The 23,902-nt window shown below is 40.0% G+C and overlaps 1 protein-coding gene and 2 long non-coding RNA genes across 7 annotated transcripts in view; 2 read left to right on the forward strand and 1 right to left on the reverse strand.

Annotated features, from left to right (window-relative positions):
• Positions 1 to 15,410, forward strand: part of ITGA6 (integrin subunit alpha 6) — a 67,267-nt gene extending 51,857 nt beyond the window's left edge. The window contains exons 14-26 of one of the 5 annotated variants that reach the window (XM_005290467.5): positions 403 to 518; positions 646 to 835; positions 923 to 1,006; positions 1,253 to 1,332; positions 1,488 to 1,565; positions 1,667 to 1,769; positions 3,423 to 3,596; positions 6,216 to 6,314; positions 7,212 to 7,322; positions 7,407 to 7,505; positions 8,802 to 8,927; positions 11,179 to 11,308; positions 14,247 to 15,410. In XM_005290467.5, the coding sequence (XP_005290524.2) occupies positions 403 to 518; positions 646 to 835; positions 923 to 1,006; positions 1,253 to 1,332; positions 1,488 to 1,565; positions 1,667 to 1,769; positions 3,423 to 3,596; positions 6,216 to 6,314; positions 7,212 to 7,322; positions 7,407 to 7,505; positions 8,802 to 8,927; positions 11,179 to 11,286 (1,368 nt within the window). In that variant the 3' untranslated portion in view covers positions 11,287 to 11,308; positions 14,247 to 15,410. The remainder of the gene's footprint in view (positions 1 to 402; positions 519 to 645; positions 836 to 922; positions 1,007 to 1,252; positions 1,333 to 1,487; positions 1,566 to 1,666; positions 1,770 to 3,422; positions 3,597 to 6,215; positions 6,315 to 7,211; positions 7,323 to 7,406; positions 7,506 to 8,801; positions 8,928 to 11,178; positions 11,309 to 14,246) is intronic. The other 4 variants (XM_005290464.5, XM_065560761.1, XM_042860735.2 and 1 more) reach the window with 4 other exon arrangements.
• On the reverse strand, positions 11,004 to 14,301 carry LOC135974126 (uncharacterized). The gene is made up of 2 exons (XR_010591307.1): positions 14,203 to 14,301; positions 11,004 to 13,339 (listed from the first exon to the last, which is right to left on the reverse strand). It is a non-coding gene; the product is annotated as an uncharacterized LOC135974126 (long non-coding RNA).
• A 4,652-nt stretch (positions 15,411 to 20,062) lies between the features above and the next one.
• Positions 20,063 to 21,536, forward strand: LOC135974130 (uncharacterized). The gene is made up of 2 exons (XR_010591312.1): positions 20,063 to 20,190; positions 21,357 to 21,536. It is a non-coding gene; the product is annotated as an uncharacterized LOC135974130 (long non-coding RNA).
• Positions 21,537 to 23,902: the final 2,366 nt, after the last annotated feature.

Below are 23,902 nucleotides of genomic sequence, written 5' to 3' on the forward strand. Positions count from 1 at the left end.
GGAACTTGGTGTTTGTCTACACTTCAAGCCAGGGCTGTAGTCCCCAGCTTGAGGAGACGTACCTGTGTTTGCTCAACTCCCATTAAAGTAATGAGCAGAAGAGGCACATATCACTTTGAAATAGTGGGCCCCAAACTGACCCAGATTTTGTATTTCCACATGACATGATGCTTTCACTTATCAGCAACAAGATAAATTTCCAGCAACGCAATAGTGTCCCCATCTCCTTACAGCTGAAAAGGTGAAGTCAGACTAAGGCCATGTCTGTGCATTGAAGGGTGTATGAAGTGTCTGTGGATCTGAACTAACTGTAGCATATGTCAGCAACTGTGTTTTGTTTTTTGAACATAGATTTTAGTATTGTCGTATGTCCTAAAATAAACTACTTTTGGTTTTATATAGGTGCAGTTCTTAAAAGAAGGATGTGGAGAGGACAACATATGTAATAGCAACCTAAAACTTCAATACAGATTCTGTACCAGAGAAGGAAACGAAGGCAGATTTGCTTATTTACCAATGTAAGACTTAATTTATACATTAGCAAAAATTAATGCGTTTGGGTGGATGTTTGGAAGGGACATGGTTTTTTTTTGTTTTTTGTTTTTCCCCCTAATGTGTGAGACTTGTTATATTTTGTTTCCATAGTGAGAACAATGTTCCGGTGCTTGTCCTCAAAGATCAGAAGGATATTGCGCTAGAAATAACTGTGACAAATAATCCATCAGATGCAAAAAATCTCCAAAAAGATGGTGAAGATGCCCATGAAGCTAAACTAGTTGCAACTTTTCCAGATAGCTTGACCTACTCTTCTTTCAGAGAGCTGAGGGCTTATCCTGTAAGTATTCCAGAAAACCAGGACAAAGGTACATTACATATATTTAAATACTTAATGTGTTTTGACTTCTGCACATCTTTAATTCAGGAAAAACAATTAACTTGTGGTGCCAATCAAAATGGTTCTGAAGCAGAGTGTGAACTTGGAAATCCTTTCAAGAGAAATTCCAATGTGAGTGGCTTGTTTTTTCTTTTTTTAATTAAAGATGGGCCTAATATATAAAGTTAGATTCTGGACCTAGTCCTGAAGTTTCCCTAAGTTTAAGAGTGTTTATGTCTTTGGGGTTTGATTTGGGGCCTATCCCTGTTTTCAATGTTTCAGAATTCTATGATATATTTTTTTTTCATAAAACAAAGTTTGTGCTTACAAAAATATATTCACCTAACATCATACTGTATGGATTTTTTTCTTGTTTAGGTAACCTTTTATCTGATTTTAAGTACAACTAAAGTTAACGTTGACACAACTGATTTGGATGTTAATCTGAAGTTGGAAACGTAAGGTTTTTTGGTTTTACCTTTTCTCTTGGTGTTTTCCCATATACTTGTAAACATTAAGGAATGGCTTCAATTTGTTTTGTAAAGGTAATTTTACTGTAATGTGAAAACTGTTAAAATTTAAAATAAACACTGCCATTTCCTTTTCATTATAGAACAAGCAATCAAGTTAATTTGGCTCCAATTACTGCTACAGCTAAAGTGGTTATTGAATTGCTTTTGTCACTCACTGGGTAAGTGTTTATAGTTAGCATAACAAATCAATGTGAGAACGAACCCTTTGCTGCAACCCGTACTAAAATATCTGTGTTTTTTTTTTTTTTAAATTGAACAGAGTTGCTAAGCCTTCCCAGGTGTATTTTGGAGGTAATGTAATTGGTGAGAGTGCTATGGAATCTGAAGATGATGTTGGAAATGTAATAGAATATGAATTCAGAGTGAGTTGATCTAGATTATTAAGAAATCATGATTGATTTTTTTTTTCTGACACTTGTGTTAATATAGTATTTTAAAATCTGGCTGATTCGAAGATGGCTGCCCTAGCACCCGAATCACCACCATTAACCACCTCCCTCTTCACTTCCACAACACACAACCTGACTGATCCATCAAGACTGGGGCTTCCTCCAGCCTTGAAAGTTCAGGTTCACACTTCCAAAAAGCATCTTCCATTTGTTTGTGTGCAGTCCCCTGCACCTACAATTTTCCAGCATAAACATCCATGCCTACAGGTAACAAAACTTACATACACAAAACCCATCAATGGTACGCCCAGTCTTAATGCTCAGAAAGTGTGTGCAGATATTTGTGCACATAAAGCTGAGCATCCACAAACAAGCTGTGTTGTGGCCCTTTTTGAAAATATGGCCGTGAGCTCACTCTCTTGGCCTTCTGCCTTTTAATTACTAAGACAAGATCTCATATCCACACATCTCAAATGATCTGCAGGTTCCTGAATGCTCCAGAGTTGGCAATGTAAATTTTTGCTCCTTGTATTTCCCTCCATCCACACATTGGTGCTCCATACTTGCTCATTCCTTTTTCTCAAGACTGGCTGCTCTTGCACCAGAACCACCCCCTTGTTCCCCACCTTCCAAAACACATCCTGACTGGCTGTGGTGTGTTTCGAAGCTGGAATCTTGGCCTCCTCTCCTCATACCCCCAGTGGACACATGATTAGGTTGTTAATTTGTGCATTCATGGTCTCTGTTTGAGGGTTGGAGAGAAGGGTTTCTGGGGAAGGGAAAGGAGCATGTCTCAAGTTCAGAAGCACCTAGATCCGTTTTCTTTATCATTCGTGTCCCTGCCTTGGGCTCCTGAAGACTTCCTTCTGCAGTTCTATTTAATTATAGCTGATGCAGTAATTAGAATACTCGTTGTAGTTTCTGTGGCTCAGTGATGACAAAGCTCTAGATATTGCAGCATTGCTCTCTGACTAAAAAAAAATCAACAAAAAACTACCATGCTTCTGGAGCAAGATGGACAGAAGTGTAATTCTGTGGCACTATAAGATGTTCCCTTATAGTTTAATCCTCCTGCTTGTCTATAACTGAGCACATTTTTGCTACTGCTAGAACGTTCTGGCTCCTGTTGCTGTCCTACAGGAGAAAGATCCCACTTACATTTTCAGACACTACTGGCCCAGGGAGCAGACATTCCAATTGTTCCTGCACTGGAAAACATTTTAACACTAAATATGGCTGCTATCAGCCAGGCCAGCCACAGTCTTTATATATGCTTTTGCTTACTTTATCACCTTTGTATTCTGTTCAGATCTCATAGACTAACTCTTGCAACTACTCTAGTTTTATTTTTATCAATAGAACTTTTAAATAAAATCTAGTTTCTCCTGATTTTGTTATACAGAATTGTATGCTAGATCATCCAGACCATCATGCTGTGATAATTTCTATAATTAGGAAGGTTAGCTACCTTTTATTTCCAATCAAAAGTTGTTTGGAAAATCCCAAATGTATGGTATCTTCGGAATTTGTGTTTTCCTGTGATTTTTCTTAATGCCAGAAAAACACTTCAACAAGTGTCAGTGCAGTGCATATAAAAACAATGTGTGGATTTTATATTTCTAACAGATAACTAACTTGGGTAGACCACTTAAAACATTTGGCACAGCTTCCTTGGACATCCAGTGGCCAAAAGAAATCAACAATGGCAAATGGCTGCTTTATTTGATGAAAGTAGACTCCAAAGAATTGGCGAAAATCCCTTGTGAACCTAAAAATGAAATAAACTTTTTGCGACTTAAGGTATGTTAATGTACTTTCACCTGTTTATAAGCAAGTTCATGTAACATTAAAGCACAACAGGGAGTGTGTTAGTAGGATACTGGTGCCTGCCTTGGAATGCTTTGCATCTTCAGTGACTCAAAGTGCATCAATATCCTATGCTAATTTACATCCTGCCATAGCTATTAGACTATGGCTTCTTCATTTTACATTTAAAAGCAAAGCCATTTTAAAACCTAACTTGTATTTTAATAAAGCAGTGTCCCCTTCCATGATAGAAAAACAGTTCATGGTGAAGAGATAAGGAAAAACAGGGCAACTATTTATACTTTTTTAAAGCTGGCTTCGATTGCTTGAACCTCTTCTTTTTCTTGTTCCTCATGAGCTCAATTGACCTTTTGCCAGCAGCCAGTTTAATCTCTGTCTCACCTTCTGCTGCAGCCCCTCTGGCAAAATTCATTTTGCTTTCAGAGGATACTTAGGGTTGGTACCCAAGTTAGATTTGCTAAGAGGGCCACAAAGTGCTGCCTGAAAGAGCTGGGATCCTGAAGGAAGGGAAGTTTTTGAAACTGCTAGACTTTGTTCTCAGCCTGCCCTTCTCTACTCTCCATCATCTTTTCACCCTCTCCAATAGCAAGCTTCAACTGAAGAACTGCCCATCTGCTCCTTAAACTCCAAGTATTGTTGCCAGGCTGTAGGAGAAGCCAGTGAGGAGAGTCAGGATCAGTGTTTTAAAGAGCAACACCCACATACCCTCTCAGCTCAGATGCAGTGTTCAGTAGCAGTAGAGAAGGGTCTGGGCTTCTTTTAACTTCAAAGTATACAGAGGAGAAAATGGGCAAGGAAGAGTGGGGAATGGATGGTTTGATATCAATGGAACTACTCACATTCTTAGTTTTATAAATGTCCAAAATGGAAAAAAGATTCCCCCCTCCCCTTTTATTCTGTCTGTTATAGTAATTTTCAGACAAAAAGAATCACACAAGTTTATGGGATTTCTTCAATAAGAAAATGTCTTTTTCTTCTATCATTTATTAATAATTTCACTTAACCCAATGCTTGCTTTAAAAGAGCTTTCAACAGAATGGGTGAAGAAGGACAAACCTAAGTGTCTGCTTTTACGCTAACATGCTCAAATAATTTTACTGAAATTTGGCATTATTTACCCAAGAACAAATGGTAGACAATAATAAACATCCAACCAGATCCTGTGAGCCCTTTGCACACATTGCTTGCATTGAATTCTGTGATAATCCTGCAATTTCCTCCACGTGAAACTAAGTCCATCTTTTATTTAATTAATTTATTTATTTATTTTTAAGTGGATATAAACCACAACTATAAAAGAACTTTTAAAGCTAGGTATATAAATAATCTCTTCACCATCCGAGTAGAATGGGATGCATAATGCATGCTTTGTTTTGTACATGTAATGTACTTCTAAAGTGTGTGCACCAAATTCTGTCCTCATTGATATCCTTGCAATCCCACTCATTTCAAACTGATTACATGTGTAATGGGTATAACTGAGAGCAGAATTTGTCTAAGGGCCAGATTGTGCATGTCTTTCCTTTTTAAAAGCATGACTTGACTTGCCAAACAAATATTAAATTCACATGCTTCTACTAAACAACGTGAACTCTCTACATGTTTTGTAAAAACTTGCAAGTTTCCCATTGAAACCTAATTAGTAACTCTGGGAGTGTGCACATGCATCTCTTATAAGCCACTTTGCCAGGCCTTGCTATATTGGTGAACCAGTGGAGTGTGAAACACTTTTATTGTACATACCCAGTGAACAAATTTAACAGGAGCATATCGGCCTACTTTGGAATATATGCAGTGTTGTTCAGAGAGACAAAGTGGGTGAGGTAGTATCTTTCATTGGACCAACTTTAGAATCGTTTTTTTCCCTTAAGAGTGTAGTAGGAATAGCACACTCACTTGTTGGTGTGTTTAAAAAAAATGAAATGGCTTTGAAGCAGAGTGCAAGTGAAACACTTTGCCTCACTGCCCTCAATTTTTGTTTAGATCACTTTTTTAAGTTACAGCTTAAATCTTAGTAATTGCTGTGATAGCATTCAGTGCTAGCAGGAGTGCATAGACATACTGTCTGTGGCAGCAGCGCTCAGATATGGAATCCTGGTGGTCATGTAGCATACACCTACATTTGCCTTGTGTGACACCCGCACTAGCCCTACTGTCACTGTGTTCTTCTTTCATCTCCATATTTTTATTTGGAGGGCCAGGTTTAGGAAATACCCTTGTGATGCCACCAATTAATGGAGGAATGAACGTTTTGCATTGGGGCGAAATAGCTTCAGATTTGTCTGTATTTATTCCTAGGCCTGCGTCTTGAAACTGAAGCTCTGTTCAAGTCTAAAAAGTAAAACTTGTTTTTACCTGAGCTATGTTTACAGTATATAAATCCTTGAAAACAGGATTATGAGAACTGCAACTGACACTAAACATGCCTGACTTTTGGCCAATATCTCTACCCTTTAGTATTTGAATTGCTTTTTAACACCTCCAAGAAACTAAATATTTAAATGCCCAATATTCAAAGAGTCTTTTGCACATTTCTATTTTGCTTATTAATCAATTTCATATCGTTTATCAATATATAATTTTGTTTTAAAGGAGTCCCATAGGTCAAGAAGGAAACGTGAAGTTGCAGAGAAGCAGACTAATAATGGCAAAAAAATGTCTTTATTCTCAGAAAGAAAATATAAGACCCTGGTAAGCATTTCCATATCAAAACAACAATTTCTCTTCCATCTCTTTACCTTCCCTTTACTCTTACGGAACCCTTTTGGGTTCAGCAGAGTGAAGGAAGGCACTTTGTTGTATAGATCAGGGATCGGCAACCTTTGTTGCTGGTTTGTTTACCTGCCACATCTGCAGGTTCGTCCGATCACGGCTTCCATTGGCCACAGTTTGCCGTCCCAGGCCAGTGGGGGGTGTGGGAAGCGACGCGGGCCGAGGGATATGCTGGTCGCTGCTTCCTACAGCCCCCATTGGCCTGGAGCGGCGAACCCGCGGCCAGTGGGAGCTGCAATCAGACGAACTTGTGGACATGGCCGGTAAACAAACCTGCCCGGCCCGCCAGGGTGCTTACACGCTGGCGAGCTGCGTGCCAAAGGTTGCCGATCCCCGGTATAGATATTCTGTTTGACTTTTATAACTTTTTAAAAATATTTTTCTTTTCTAAATCTGGCAAGTATATTGGAATAATTTCCAGACAGCTGTAAAAGAACAATTTAATACATCTCTCTAGATTTAATTAGCAATGTATCTAGGTAAGCATTTAGATTTCAGAAATGGACTTTAAAAGGGAGCGGGATAATTAATAAGAACAAAGTAAAGAAATCGTGCACAGACTGATTCCTACATTTTGACAGATATTTGGTTGACAGTATCCATTCCTATCTTATCATTGAAATTAATAACAGTTTTGCCATTGATTTCAGCAAGCCAAGGATTGGGCCTTCTAAAGGGACCACACCTTTAACTACTGGACATACATCCTCCTGTTTCTTTGCTACAACTATTTTAACCCATCTTGTAATTTTTCAAATATTTTTCTGTAAAATGTGACTTTTGAAGTGTGTGTATATTTATTTATATAAATTACAGGACTGTAATGTGAATGTACGCTGTGTGAATATAAAATGTCCCTTGCAAGGCTTGGACAGAACGGCATTGGTTGTACTGCGTTCAAGATTGTGGAATAGTACTTTCCTAGAGGTATATTCTATTGCAATTCTTGAGACATTTTTGCACTCTCCTGTCTTTTCTCTTCTAATGTATCCTCATTATATTTTGAAACAGGAATATTCTACACTGAACTATCTAGATATCCTCGTTAGGGCTAAAATCAGTGTTCCTGCTGCAGCTGAAAACATTAAGCTCACAAATGAAGCTGCTCAAGTGAGTTTTCAAAATTTCTTTAACATGGGTTGTAGTGAAGTTTCCTGTGTATATCATATGTATTACTCCTGGGGGAATTCTGCACCACTGTGCAAGCACAGACTAATGTCCCCTGCAGATTTTACTCTTTCCCCACAGTATAATTGATTCATGTGCCCTCCCAGGCAGTGGTCCCAAGCGGGTATGGCAGGAGCAGCCAAGGGAGATGTAAATCACTGCCTTACGGGGTGGGACTGGGCATGCCTGCGAGAGACTGTCCCTCTTGCCCACTATCCTGGTGAGCTTGGTGGTAGGGAGAGGCAGGGCTGGCCCCAGCCCGCTCTACTTCCCCAGCTCCCAGTGCTGCGCTCCGCTTCCTGCCGCCGATGAGTGCGGGGAAAGGATCGCCCCTTGCGCTCACCAGCAGCAGTGGGAAGCGGAGAGATGTGGCCCTGGCCATGTCGCTCAGGTTGGGGAAAGGACCGGTGGCAGGAAGTGGAGCGCCGTGGCTGGGAGCTGGCGGAGTAGAGTGGGCTGGGGCCAGGCTGCTCCACTGCTGCTGGTGAGTGGGGGGGGGGGGGGGGGGGGGGGGGGGGGGGAGGGGGATCCTTTCCCGCAAGCCCCCTCCCCCGAGCGACACGGCTGGGGCAAGGGAAGTGGGGCAGGCTGCTCCTGGCCCCTCGCTAATCCCCCATGCCACTCTCCTGCCTCCCAGACCCGGGGGGGCTGCATAGGGCACCCAAATGGCTTGGGATGGCCCTGGTTCTGATATATTCAAACACTTAATAAAATGACAGTCCCTGCTTTGAGTTGGGCAGGTTTATTTTTTAGTCCCTCTTTCCCCCAACCTCATCCACAAAAAAATTGTAATTCAGGAAGGGTTCTAGTGAATGTTTAGTTTAATCCAGTACTTTCCCCATAGACTCTTTTCTCATTCTGGCTTTGGCATAGAGCTTTCAGCTAGGGAAGAGTTCAGTACTTCTGGGTTGTAGGTCCTATATGCTTCTGAGCTTCCATTAGTTTGGAAGAATTCATTGGCACACTGGGCTACATCTCACCTGAGTATGTCCCATGGAATCCCCACCATCATTCTCAAGAGTCAGGCACGGTCACCTGCTGCTCTTGAAAACTGGGTGGTAAGAAATGCTTCAAGTAGGCATATAAAAATTGTAGGAGACATGATGCCCTCTTCAGACTAGTGACTAGCCTCCAGAGCTCAGAAAGCTCAAGGAACTGCTGTAGAAGTGAACTTTGGGTTACAATTAGGATCTTGTTAAACTTTCCATCCCCTTACTCAAAACTTTTCCCCTCCCTTAGGTGCGACTTACTGTCTTTCCTGCAAAGACAGTAGCACTTTATACAGGAGTGCCTTGGTGGATCATCTTGGTGGCTATTCTTGCTGGAATACTGATGCTCGCACTGTTGGTGTTTTTACTATGGAAGGTAAGTTATTTTATTTTACAAATCACTCTTATCTTTTCAGGTACAGGTCAACATATGAAATAAGATAGAAAACTAGTTAAGCAACTCCAAAAATGCATTTTCAAAATATTGCTATAGGGACACAGTCTACTTAATCATTAAACAAGTTTCATTTCATGCTATTAGTAAAAACCTTACTGAAAATTAATTTAAAAATCAAGGTTTTTAATGTCTCATCTTGAAAAATGACCAGTGAAGTTCTATTTTTGCTTTGTAGTAAAAATTAATAGTAATTTCAGTTTCTGCAACATTTGGTCTGAAAAAAAAATGCATGGCAATGTTTGTTTAAAACAAATGTTTATGGAACATTTCTGTTTGTTAGATATTGTACACAAACTTTTATAAATCCTAAATTGGGGGCAAATTTTGGCGATACGTTAACATTATTTTACAATATAAAAAGTTATTTAACTTGATTGGTATGTGGATTAGATCTGGTTGGGGTTTACAGTTCAAACCACTTCAAATTGGCCTGTTCATTGAAACTGTCAAAATGCATGTATCGCAAATTAGTACTATCTACAGTACTTGGAACAGTAAAGCTTCTTGTTCTGATAAAACATTATTTGGATACATTCTTGTGGCTTGAGAATATTATGAAACATAATAGATGCCTATTAATACCCCAGACAGAATACATTGTTCCTTTATGTACAATGTGCTGAGAAGTTAATAACGCAGACATTACTGAAAAATGTTGATTGTAGATGCTGCATTAGCTTAAAACCTACTTTCTCCCTTAAAGCTTTAATCTGGTATTAACTTAGTTTATAAAGTCAAAAACATAAGCATTTGACCTTTCATTCTTGGTGGCTTGGTTCTTAGGCTCAGTGTCCTAGTTGCATATCACCTAAGAATTCCTTACAGAGCCACCATTGTTAGGGGAAACCGGTTCTGGGTCAGGAATCATTTTAAGTGGAAGAGTACAATCCTCTTATTCCTGATTCCCATCCACACTCCAAAATTCCTGGATTAGGAAAATCTCTTCAGTCCTTGGTACCATCTGGTTCTCTGACACTTCTACTATGTTTTCAGAAGAGACCCTGAGGAACTTCACTTGAAAATAGCTTCTCTGAACAGCTGCTGTTCTTTGCTGACCATAAAAGGTGCTCTTGTTCAGAGTTTCTAAGGTGCCCTTCAATTCCCTTTTGATTGTCCTGTTATGCTTTCTTCCAGTAGGTACATCAGCTTCTGTTGCAAAGTAACAGCACATAACTGCCAAAAAAAATTGCTTCTGATTCAATTTTTAATAACTCACTTGAGGATCTACATTTTGACTGTTAAGGATTATGATTGCACACACGTGTGTGGTTTGTATTAAGCAGTTGTTATTCTTTCAATATAAAAGAGATCTATCATCTATGTATCTTACACTGAAAGGAGAATTAAAACGACTAGAGAAAAGTCAAAGCTTTTTGAGCTAATAGAATATAATATGCCTACCTCACCACAAGGGCAAAAATGATTTGCTTAGTTTATGTAAAAGCAACAAGAACTTTCACCATTGTGGGAAGTACAGTAGAGTCCTGAAGAAAATAAGTGACCATCTCAAAGCAAATGACATACAAATGACCCTTTTGGGTGAAAGTACAATAAATTTCCACTTGTCTTTTGGGACCTAATGTGACCCATTCGTGTTTCTATCATTTGAGCATTGTACGGGTGTCTTAAAATGTGTAAAAATGGTGGTATTCCTTCTCTTACCTGGTGTATTATTTATTTGGAGCCAATCCCATAAACTCTTGGTTCTCAAATAATGTCCTGGTGTTCTGTAGTACTAGGGTTAGTAGTTAATACTTAATCTGTATTTTTGCAATACTGTCTTATATTTTAAAATGCTCGCTAAACAATTGGCTAAGATTTGTGACTCTGCATGCTGTTGACATCAAGGTGCCCTAGGATGCTGACAGATTAGTCAGAAACTACAACGTGGTGTAACAAATTCTCTCTCTTCTAGAGGAGGTGGTGGTGGTTTTTTTTTTTTTTTTTGGTTCTGCATAGAGGGACATGATATCCTGGAAAGTGTTTTGAAATACCTTTTTCCACCCTCACCTATGTTCACAGTTGATGCTCTTGTGAAAGGAATGATAAGAATTACTGTCCATTCCATTTGATTGTCTTGTGAATTGGCTTTAAAATTGTTTAATAGGCTGTCACTTTTTCCTTTACATACCAATCCATAAAATTGACTAAATACCTTGCTTCCTTGTAGTGTGGTTTCTTCAAGAGAAGTAAGAAAAATCATTATGATGCCACATATCACAAGGCTGAGATCCATACTCAGCCATCTGATAAAGAGAGGCTTACTTCTGATGCATAGTATTGATCTACTTCTGTAATTGGTAATTGATCAATATTTTTTAATTTCTAGCTGTGGGACATGCTATGGTTGTGGTGGCTAACAATGGGAAGCTTGCGGCTGGGTTTCAAAATATCAATATCTGCTTGCTTACTCTGTTTATAATCACCTTTTTCAGTGCATGAGAAGAGACACAGGCTCTTACATATTACTTTGAATGCTTTTTGTGTGTATGTTTCAACAAAAAATCCTAACCACTACAGTGGAATTCTACACACTGAAATAATTACTTATCGAGCATTTGTATACTAAGTTTTTTAAAGTTTCAAACTTTACACATGGTAACTACAGAGAGTAAAGTTTTAAGATGTAAAATAAAGTTTACTGGTTTTGTGTTAGTGTTTCCTGATATTTGGATGTTACATAAATTGCTTTATTAACCTCTTATGCATGCTAAAAGCCTTGTGCTACTCATGATGAAAAGGCATTTCCTTATAATTATTTTTAAATTGCTGTGGAAACTGATAAAGGTTTAATGAGTTTTTGGTTACTTCTTAAGACATTCTAAAATATACTCTGCTGTGATCTGAACATGTTTTTTTCCTCCTGAAAACTGACAGATGTTTTATGCTTTTCGTAAATTTTGCTCAGCATAGGAAATCATAAGAGTGTGTGTGTGTGAGATGATGATGCTTTGGGATCTAACTAAAATCTGTCAACACTGTGCACACAGTGAAAGGGTAGATAATAGAAATGAGCTTGAACCAAACCTTTGAACAGCCCCAGACTTTGGAATACTGGTGTCAACTTTTTCTCCTACCATTTATCATCTTTAAAGTGACTATTTTTTCAGTACTATATAATTAAAGAGCAATATTTCTTACGAGTTTGCAGTAGACCACTGAATTTAAGTATTCTGCTCAGAAAGCTTTTGTAGTAAATTCTCTCTACTCTTTGGCTGCATATCTCTTCATTTCTAAGGCCTTGATCCTGCAAAGCCATTCTCATGTGCTTAACCTTGACTGCAGTGGGTCTGTTAAGTGTGTGCATATATAACTGTGAAAGACCAGGGCCTCAATGGTGAACTGTTCATCACAGCTTTTCTTCATTCAGTTTTTAATGGAGAACATCTCCCACTCTGACCCTGCAATCTTGCACTCTTTTTACTAATAAAAATAGATTTCCCTTAGAGACTTGGAATGCCCTGGCCAACTAATCAAATGCAATGCATCCCTTGACTCCTCAGTTTGAGTCTACAGATGAATGAACAAAATAAATTGTACCCTATAATCAGTTAAGCCAATATTTGATTAAAATAAACAAGACTCACTTGATAAAGATATATGTAGTTATCAAACACATTATGAATATAGTTGTTTGTTTAAATCTTAGGAGCTTAAATCACTAAATTAGGAGCTCAAAAGCTGAGACCCTAATCTAATGCCTACTGAAGTTAGTGGGAGTTTTTCAATTGACTTCAATGGGAACTGGATTATACCCAGATTCAGGAAGGTACTGCATGCACACAATTAACTTTTTAACTTTAAGAATGTATTTAAATGCTCTCTCAACTAGGAGTTATCACCATTTCAGATTAACTGCACCTGTATTCCTGAGGTCACTCACTTAAAGGTTCTGAACTCCCAGTCATCATCTCTTGTGGGCAGCTCTTCTCTTTCCCTCCTGACCATGGGTAACAAGGCTTCTCAGTTCCCTCTCTACACTTCGATATTTTGAGCAAGACTGCCTAGACAGGCTAGCATCTGCACTTTGCTTTCTCTCCAAAGGCTATGAACTGTCCGCAGTTTGGTAGCACACAGCTCTTCCTAAGCAAACACATTTATTAATGTGAAAGCATTACAGAGAAGACATTAAAAACAATACAAAGCTTACCAGAGGTCACTCCTAGATCAGGCTCTGATGTGTGTCAGTCCTTCAAAACATACAACTGGGTTTTCCATGGTTTACAAATTCAGAAGAACCCATGCTGGGCAGTTCAGCTGTTTCTTTATGCATTTTGGGCTTGGGATCTCATCTCCAGGAACAGGTAATCAGCAGAAAATATCCCATTCCTCTGCACATAAATTTAAAAGGCTAAGAGTTTGTATAACCAAAGGTTGGGGAGTTTGCATTAACCTCTCCCCCTAGGTATTCCCCAGAAAATTCACTTCACACTTCTTGGCCCAGAAGTCCATTCTTGTGTGGCACATTTTCCATATAGTCCTTTGATCTCCCAGGCCTCACATCACATCTCCTTCCTGACCCACACAAACTCTGCATTTAATACAACTGCCTCCAAAGATGCTTACTTAATTCGATAAGGATTTTTCAAGGAATTGCCATATTTATCACAGGGATGCTTTCCTGAACCGGGGTTTTAATCTTGCAATGCAAAGGCCTAGTCTACAGATACAAATTAGCTATGTTGCTCAAGTCTGTGAATTAACTGCCAGCGTAGCTGCAGCTAGGACAATGGAAAAATTCTTCTATCTAATTACCTACTGCCTCTGAGAGAGCTGGATTAACTACAATGGTAAAAAACCCTTCTGTCAATGCAGGAAGTGACTACGCTGCAGTGTGATGGTGGCGCAGCAGCAGCAGCACTATAGCATAGACATACCCACACGAGTAATCCTACAGAAGGCAACAGGAATTAATGCACAATGCTGCAGGACTGTGCATCTAAAATTAGCCATACAAAATTAATGGAAGGAATTTGTTTTACGCTCTCTTGAATTGTTGGATTGTGCAGTTTGCTTTCACTTGCTGCTGATAGTTGTAATTTATAGACTTTGGCTCAGTTTCACATCTGTAGACACTTTTTGGTGTGCATTTTTTTTTTTTAAACTTTTCAGTTACCTTGCCTGTCACTTCTTTCTTGAGAGAAGCCATTTCTTTTGTACTAATGCAAGCAAAGAGTTTGACATTTATACTTACAGTACTTTGATTGTAATTTAATCCTAAACTGTTCCCTTTCCTAGTGTGGATTCTTCCAGCGCTCCAGGTACGATGACAGTGTCCCCCGATACCATGCTGTAAGAATTCGGAAAGAGGAGCGACAGATCAAAGATGGGAAACATAAAGAGAATCTTGAGAAAAAACAATGGATTACAAAATGGAATGAAAATGAAAGTTACTCATAGGGAAAATTTTCCCCCTCAACTCCAAATTCAGATTTTAATATTTCTTCATTAATGGAATACTGATGGACTCAGACCTACATACAATATGGACCTATATTTTTGATTGTAGATATTTTTACTTATATTGAAGCTTTTGTTTTGCACAGCTAAATTTTAAGATTGCTTGACCGATTTATCTGCATTATTTAAACTTCGAGATAGTCAGAGACAGAGGCAAAATTGGTGCATTGAACTGAGCATTCTATGAAATATGCACATTTAGTTTATAATGATGTCACAAAAGTCCTTTTCTACATTCCTAAAGTCAATGGATGTGCAAGGAATGCAGGATCTGGTCCCAAATATATTTTCCAAACTTCTACCACAATATGCAATCTATTATAAACACACTGTAGCCTTGACTCACTTTATTCAAATAGAATTTGGGGAATCTGTGAATGTGATATTCTAGTCATAAGAGACTTCAGCTATGGTAGTTAGGGCTTAACCTAAAGTGTCTTAAATTAAATGTGCAATAGGTCATGTTGCTATGTTTCTCACACCAAATATACACAGGTTTAAAAAAAAAAAAAAAAAAAGCTTGAAGATTAGTTGTATGTTTCTGTATATATTTTAGTAATTCTTGTATTTATTTTTTTTATCAGCAACCATTTGTCTTTGACTAATGAGGCCGAAGACTTTAAGTGAACTTTAAAATTGATATGGATGTTCTTAAATAGGATATGAAAGTCCAGTTAGACGTGAAGCTTTCACTGCATTTAAAGAGTGCCAGTGCTTTTTTTAAAAAGTAAATTTCAATCACTGACGCATCCTTGGAAATATAAACATTCATGCCGGTAGTCTGTGGGGGCATTTTTTCTTATTTCTGTTTATGCAGCAGGGATTTCGGAAAGATGTGGACAAATTGGTGAGAGTCCAGAGGAGAACAACAAAAATGAAAATGTTTAGAAAACCTGACTTATGAGCAACAGGTATATATTACAAAAAAAAAAAAAAAAACAATCCTGGGCATGTATTTAGTTTTGAGAAAAGAAGACTGAGGGGAGAAGGGAGAACCTAATAATAGGTCTTCAAATGTTAAACTCTGTTGTAAAGAGAACAATGATTAATTGTTCTTTGTCTTCTGAAGGCAGGACAAGGAACAATGGGATTAATCACAGCAAGGAAGATTGAGGTTAGATATTAGGAGAAAAAAAAAAAAAAAACCCACAACCACTTTCTAATTATAAGGGTAGTTAAGCTCTGGAATAAGCTTCCAAGTGAGGCTATGGAATCCCCTCAGTGGGGGATTTTAAGAACACCAGTCAGGCATGGTCTAGGTTTTACTTGGTCTGGGCTTGACTTCAAGGCCCCTTGCAGCCCTTCATTTCTATGACTAATTATGTTCCTGTAACACGTGTGTGTTAATTGAGAATATTTAAATTTTCTTTTGTACATCCAAAATGTATAGGTTTTTCTATCTAATTTTTATACTTAATACAAAAAGAAAGGTGCTTCTGGAAACAATTTTCCAGCTCCGTATGGATTTCATGTTGAGAAAAGTGTGTCTACTACTGAAAATGTTATATAGCACTTGAAAGAAAACATAAGCTCCTATCTGTCCTTAACAATGGATCTGCACTGATCCCTTTTGAGACTACTGAGTGATGTCCTAAATATATCTAAATGTTAATTGTAAGAATAGTGACACACTGTTGTGCTGCTCAGTAACCAATTGTTGTAACATAAGAGCTATTTAAAGAGTTTATTGGTTTTTTTAACCTACATTCTAAAATGTTGGTACTATTTAAATAAGAATTAAGATTTCTTATTCCATATAAAAAAATACTAATGATCTGTGTGCATAATTGTTTTGCATAGGGATGAGAATTATGCAAAAACTTGTAAAAGTATTTTCTTTACAAGCTGCTGGCTTTACCTTCCCCCAGAAGTCCATTGTTCTAATGCAGACTGCTGGGGTGACTGAAGCAAGCAAGACTGGTCATCAATTTTGTGGGCGGGTTTTTTGTTTTGTACTACAATTCATTTCTTTCATTCAGTCAGGCTTTCTGAAGCTTTTCTTTAAAAATGTCATTTTAGAAGCTGCATTCTTTTGCTTCAAGGTTAACAGGTCTCATGTATAATTTTCCTCCTCTCCTCCCCCCCATCATATACTTCCAAAATTACATTGTGACCCCTGTTCTGCAACATGTGTGTTTACATAGCTGTTTACTGCATACTGCCAGTCTGTCTCCCTAATGAGAGCTACAGCAGTGTTTAAAATCCCAGCTCCTTTGCCCAGTGGCTCAAAACCCCAAGAAACTGAGCTCATCAGTTGCTAAGAAGTGGGAATTTTGAGACTGTTGCAGCCCTTATTAAAATAAAACATATGGTTAGGTATGGGGCACCCTCTTATTATAAAGAGCAAAATAATAAATGTCTTGGCAGTGTTAAATTTAGGACTATTGAAAATGTCATCTCATGTCATGTCATGAGTATACTATCCTCTCATACACACAACTAGTAATGCTAAATCATTCCAGGATTAGAAATTACCTGTGGATATTTGTATAAAAGTGTGATTTTTTTTAATTAAAATACACATTGCCTTGATATTGCTACTATATTTCTTCCAGGACAAGTTTCTTTTAGCGACTGAATTGTTAATTATGTAACATAAAATAAGCATTAGCAACTGAGTTTCTGTAAGTGGTGCTTAGATTTCACAGCTCACCAATGTGTTATAACTAAAGCCAGCCTGCTCTATATGTAATTTTCAGACGAATTAAAGTGAGAAATAGGAACTATACATGATGATGAACCATTTAATTTATTACTAGTCTACTTAAAAATCACTGGGTTATCTATAAAAAGGGGAAGGATTTACATGCTACATTTAGGTATTCATGCCAAATTCTACTGGCCTCACCCCCTGCAAGTAGTCTGATACAGAGGCCTTGTATACATGAGACACTTCCACTTTCTGCAGCCCAGTATCACTCTCAGTTCTGTGGCACATGGGCTGTCCCCTTGTCACAGCAGTTTGCAGAGATGGCTAGCTTGCCCCCATGCACAGCTGCTGCCTCCACTAGAGCAGTCAGTGGCCGGTTGCTTTGCTCCCACCCATATCTTTGCTAACTAAGGTTTTTTTAGGGCAGTAACTGAGCACCTTTTAATGTCTCCTTCCTCATGTAACCTAGGCAGAGGGGAGGTAAGTCAATTTACTTGCCAATTCTGTAGCACAGAATTCCTCTAATTTAAAGTGTTTGCACAGATCATGAATTCCTATCCTTGCAAAAGACTACAGCTGCACTTTCTATAGGAACCCTCACAGTAGAAACAATAGATTTCACTTTTTCTCTCTCTTCTTAGAGATCCAGTACTAGTCTTTACCATAAGATAGCTACAGGTATGTGCACACAAATTTCAAATTCCTTTTTGTGAATAAACACTCCAAAAGATAAACCAGCAGTTATAATGCACCCTAGCTGGACTAATATCACTGTTATATTCTTTATTTTAAAGGAAAATATCTAAAGGGCCTACACCCAGAAGTACATGTATCTATAAAACCTTACAAAATAAATACAGGGATAGAAATTGGGACTTTTGGAGATCTGCTTTCACAGAGGCTTGCCCTGGGTATTATACTGATGAACAAACAAAACATTTAGTTGTACTACATCAGGGGCGGGCAAATTTTGGCCTGAGGGCTGCATCTGGGTTCCAAAATTATATGGAGGGCCAGTTAGGGGAGGTGTAGCCCAGCTCCCACCCCCCTATTCCCTGATAGCCCCTGGACCCCAGTCACCCCATCCAACCTCCTCACTCCTTCCTGACTACCCCTGCCCTCTGACCATCCCCAGCCCCTTACCATGCTGCCCGGAGCTCCGGTGGCTGGTGGCGCTACACCTGCACCACCAGAGCAGCAGGACAGGCAGCTGCGCTGCCCAGCTCGAGCCAGCCACACCATCCCGCAGCACAGAGCACGAGGTCAGGCCCTGGCTCTGCAGCTGTGCTGCCCCAGGAGCTTGCAGCCCCGCTGGCGGCGGGGTGAGTGGGAACAGCAGGGGAGGGGCCAGGAGCTCAGGGGCCAGGCAGGAGGGTCCCGTGGGCTGTAGTTTGCCCACCTCTGTACTACATAATCAGTTATTTCAGCCTCCTCATTACTGAGCACATACAACTTCAAGAAAGAACAACCAACCTCACACAGTGTCTTTGGTTCAATGATGTAATACCTCCACTCTGCAATTTCTCTTTTAGGGTGTTTTACCAGTCTCAATCCGCATTGCCTTCTGTAAAACTACAGGAAATTGTATTGAGATCCAACCCCCAGGTTGAGCCTGGCTTACCCCTGGCAGCTCTATTTCCTGGATTTGACTGGCGCTCAAACTGACTGACTGTTTTGTACCCCCAACAGCACTTACTACTGAGTGGCCAGCTTCTAACTAAGGGGAAAAATGTATATACATGCAGGAATATCTGCCCTTAGTGAAGCCTTTGCCAGAAACCAACACAGCTACTGAGCAAGGTTAACTTCCTGCCCTCCCTATAGTGTGCTGAAATAGCAGCTACCTCTTTGCAGTCATTTAAGGCCAGGGGTAGTTAAGAGGCAGACCACAGGCCACATCCAGACTGCTAGATCCTTTTGAACAAATCCCAACAACTTTTTCCCCCCCTTTTAATTATTTTCTCTGGCATCTGGACCTTGACCAAGAAATTTGGATCTTGACAAAAAAATAATTGACGATTCCTCAAGGCTCTGTACAGCCATCTTACCTGGGAATGTTTTTATCTCAACTCAAGAACAAGTAGAAACAGCAGCTGTGATTAAAGCAATGAGTGTTTCTGGCTGAACACTATGAAAGAAGAGAAAGAAAAGGGGGGTACACCAGCATCAGGTAAATTGGTAATAAGATGACTAAAACTGGATGGTAGAGCACAGAAGTAACAGTCTAGATCTGAGGCAGCTTTTGCAGGCTCTTCCAAAGGCAAGTGATGTCCTCCCTCTTTGCAACCAGCTGTCCCTGGCACAGCCAGGTCTTGGAGCGAAGTTGGAAAGGTGTTTTGAAATATACTCCATCTCTCTCGACAATGATGCAACCCCAATGCAGAAAGTCCAATAATGGACTTTAAGCATCCCTTGGAGAGAGAGTCCAAGGATGAGGACTCCATGTTGGGCCCCAGGTATGGTCCTCTGCAAGACAGGAAAAAAAAAAAGCCAAAAAAGAGCCAAATGGGAGTGCAAGAGATATAAGAAGGCTGAGAGAGTCATCGTTGAACACAGTCTCCGCCTCTTCTGCTGAGGAAGGAGACCTTTCTGATCCAGGCTTTAACAGGACAGAGGAGGGTGAGTTGAAGAACAGGAAAGGTTTTTGCCCCCACATTTGTTACAACGTGCAAGAATATGGCATTCACTATTAAAATACAGCCTGATAAGGCGGTATTAGATGACAAATGGTGCCAAGGACCACCACTGTTAGCCTTAGATAACATTCGCCTGCACTTTCCTTTCGAACAGGTAATCAGATAAGTGAGAATGCTCTGACAAGGGAAAGTGGGTACAGACACACACACACTTAAGAAGGTTCTTTGATTTTCCTGCAGGAGACTAGCATCAGTTTGACACCAAATCCAGTTGGCGGTGGGAGTGTGGGAGCAGACTGTACTTGACACTGGCCTCTCCACACCTACTGCCAGAGGTTCTGAGGGTTGGCTGTGATGCCAGGTTGCCTGCTGCACCTTTGAGTCTATCTGGAGGGAACCACTTCTCAATCCTGTCAACATATATGCCCTGAAACAGGTACAGAACAAGTGACTCTACCAGCATCTTCCTTCCTCAGCACATTGGAGGATCACAAGAGAATCATCCTTGGCAGGGACATGACCACCCTGGAGATGCAGGACCAGATTGGGAAAGAGGTGCCAGGCTCCTACAGGGAGATTGTCAACTATCACTCCTTGATGGATACCTGCCATGACCAACAACCAGATGATATGGGCTCCTTCACCATTGTTAGTGGTTTGACTAAGCCTCCTCCGCTCTACTAGTTGGACGACATATCCTGATCCAAGATCCTGTGGACGCACTTCTCCAACATCTAGGTTCCTCCCTAGAGTTAAGGTCCTAAACCCTGGTTAGGGCTGGGGCCAGTACATGGCTCCAGGCTAGAGCTTAGGGCCAGAAGGCAGCTTTAGATTAGGGCTGGGGCCCCAGGAGAGGGTTAGGGTTGGTGATGGTAGGTGGTGCCTAGAGCCAAGTTATGATTTGGGGTGGAAAGCAACTCTGGCCTAGGATTAGAACTCAGATTCATAGGGGACTGTGGGCTGAGGACGGTCAGGTTCCTCAGGACAGGATTAGGGTTGGGGCTGGTAAGAGGCCCCAGGCTAGGCCTACAGTTGGGGAGCTACTGTTACCATTAGTGCCAGTAGCCTTGAGATATAGTTAGGGTTGGGGCTAGCCAGCAGCCTCAGGTAAGGCTATGGTTGGGTGTTTGGGGCTAGTCTTACTGTTCAGGGGTGGTAGGCAACTTCAGGTTAGGGACTGAAGCTGGTAGCAGACTTTAGGGGAACCTCACCTAGGATTAGTGACAGTAGGTTGCCCCAAGATAGGGTTATGGTTTGGTCTGGAAGGGGCTCTGGCCTAGGGTTAGAGATTGGGCAGATAGGGGATAGGATAGTGTTAAGGATGGGGATGGTATGCATCCCCAGACAAAGGTTCACTTAGGGCCAGTAGGTGGTCACATGTTAGGGTTAGCTGGTAGCCCTAGGTTATAGTTAATTTTGGGCTTGGTAGGAGGCCATGGGCTAGGGCTGAGATTAGCTGATGGGAGACATGATAATATACTTATGTATAAGGGTAATGTCTAGGAACTTAAACCATGGTACTTTCAGGAAGTGAGAGAGGTCTATATATGTGGAGAAAAGGCAACATTCATGCTTTTTCTGTTTTGTCTCTTCCTTGAGCAGTGAGAACATAGTGTCAGAAGAGAAGCAAGTCAGCAGATAAATGAAATAAACTAAGAATATTACAAACGAACCAAAACATTCAGCATACCAGATCCTGTCCCAAAGAAAATGGAGATGGGCTGCCATGTGCTCCAACAGCATCTACATATGTCAGCAACAGATGAAGAATTCAAGTAAAAATCTTAGCTGTCCTCCCAAAGATTCCCCTCCTCCCCACAAAAAGTGTTATATATTCTAGTTATTTTTTCAACAATTGTGATAAAAAAAAAAATCAGGAGAAGCAATAAATCAGCATATTGCCAAACTGTGCAAAATAGCTGACTCATGCAATTATTATTCCTGGGGGAATTATGCACTACTGTGCATGCACATAATTAATGAGATGCACATACTTTTAATTTTTTGCACAGAAGAAAGCTTCTGCATGAGGGAAGCTCCCTAACAATCCCCCATCCCCCCCTAACCTGTTTCATACTTTCTCAACCAACCCAACAACCCTCCAAGTTCACACCCAGGCTTCTTCTCAGCAATTTACTTCCCTCTCCCTCAGGTCCTCTGTTACCCTGACTCCCCCAAGAAGCCTTTGCACTGCTTCTGAGGAGTGCAGGAAATACGGTTCTGTATTGTACTTTACATGAATTATTACTCAAAGTTCTGTATTAATATGCTTAGTAAGGAATCTATTTGTCAAAAAACATTTCCTGAATCTTTTTTGTTCTCTGTATTGTTACAGACATGCTTGTTGACAGGTATTTTGAAATAAATGACCAAAAATAATTGAAACTGGTGTGATTATAATGTGTCATTTTGGCAAATAAAATCTGCAGAATTTTAAAATAGTGTGCAGAATTCCCCTAGGAGTAAATTATCAGCTTTTAAAAGATTAACTAATTTTTGATAGATTAGCAAGAGGGATGAAAGAGGCAGGAGCTCAATGAGAATGCTCAAAGAGTCCACGCTACTCTCCCAAGAGCTATACACATGGGAAAAAAACTCATGAACAAACTCACACCTAAATGCAGAGAGTAAGTGGAACAGACACAGGTAATGCACTATGTAACAAAGAAAAAAAAAATACACGAAAACTCAGGCAAGACCAAATGCACAAAGCAGAGTACATGGAAAAAATTCAAAGGCAGACATGTGGGTACAGTAGAGTAAAACTATGGAAAATGCTCCACGTGTGGGGTCATAAGTAATAATTGGGCAAGAGAAATTATACTAAAGCTTGCAGACACGAAAGCCAAAGAAAAACCAAACCCACCATATTGAGGAAGTAAACAGTGACTCGGGATGAGATTTTGCATGTATATGACACTTGTGCAGTGCCAAACAGCAAAAGTTAATGGTTTGTAAAGCTCAGACTAGCACCCATTGCTAAGAAAGGCAACAAACACACAAACCAGAAATTGAATGCCAGATAAACAGTGGGTCACCAGTGAATGTGGTGAGCTACGAAGACTTCCTCAGCATTATGCAACAAAGGAAAAGCAAAGTCAAATGAAAGTTACATGATGACATGATAAAAATACCATGAGGACAACATAAGTTACAAGTAGAACAAGAAAGTGGTTTGAGCACGGGCCTGCTAAACCTAGGGTTGTGAGTTCAATCCTTGAGGGGGACATTTAGGGATCTGGGACAAAAATCTGTCTGGGGATTGGTCCTGCTTTGAGCAGGGAGTTGGACAAGGTGACCTCCTGAGGTCCGTTCCAACCCTGGTATTCTATGAAAACGTACACAGGCTGAAATTTCAGGTCATACAGAAGAGACTGCTTTCAGCTAAACAAGTGAATTCACAAAAACTTAGTGAAATTAAACCTGGGACAAAATGACTCATACAACAGGCACACAAGCAAAACTAAAAACATATCCAGAGCAGACAATTCACTGTGGCATACCTGCAGCAAACCCACTGAAAGATTACTGTGATGTTTTAAAAAGGACTGGGAGGTCTTCCAGGTACATTACACCTGGAAATAGGTAAACCAATTCAGCCAGTACAGAATCTGGGATAGGAAACAATTTGAGTTGGAAGTGACCATAAACCTCTAGAGAGCATTTTTTAAGAGCCATTGCTGAGGGGACCCAAAATGCCTGTAAGTACATGCTGCTGAAATTGCAATGCTACAACTTGTGTAAACACTACAAGAAAGGAACTGAGGTGTAAGTAACTGACTTCTTATCCAGAACAGCCCTGCAGCATGAAAATATGGCAATGGAACAAGAATAGGAAATCCTCAACCTGACAGAAATACAGAAAACCTCGAAGCTATAAAAAGCATCAGCCCAGATAGTTACGTGCCAGTTTCAAGACAGGGGCTGGAAAGAAGCAGAGAACAACTTTCTGACCTTAGAAGTTATGAAACCATAAAGTACAAAAATTTACAAGTGCCCACATCCCCCATTCTGTCAGGATGGGCAGACACCAAGGGAGAAACTCTACCTGCCCCTAAGTTTAGTAGAACTATTGAGATGAGCATGCAGGATACCATCATATATACAGGCAATAAAATCATAGTACCCAGGATTATGGAGAAGAGAAA

Source organism: Chrysemys picta, chromosome 11 (genome assembly GCF_011386835.1).
Source record: "Chrysemys picta bellii isolate R12L10 chromosome 11, ASM1138683v2, whole genome shotgun sequence".
Classification (NCBI taxonomy): Eukaryota; Metazoa; Chordata; order Testudines; family Emydidae; genus Chrysemys; species Chrysemys picta.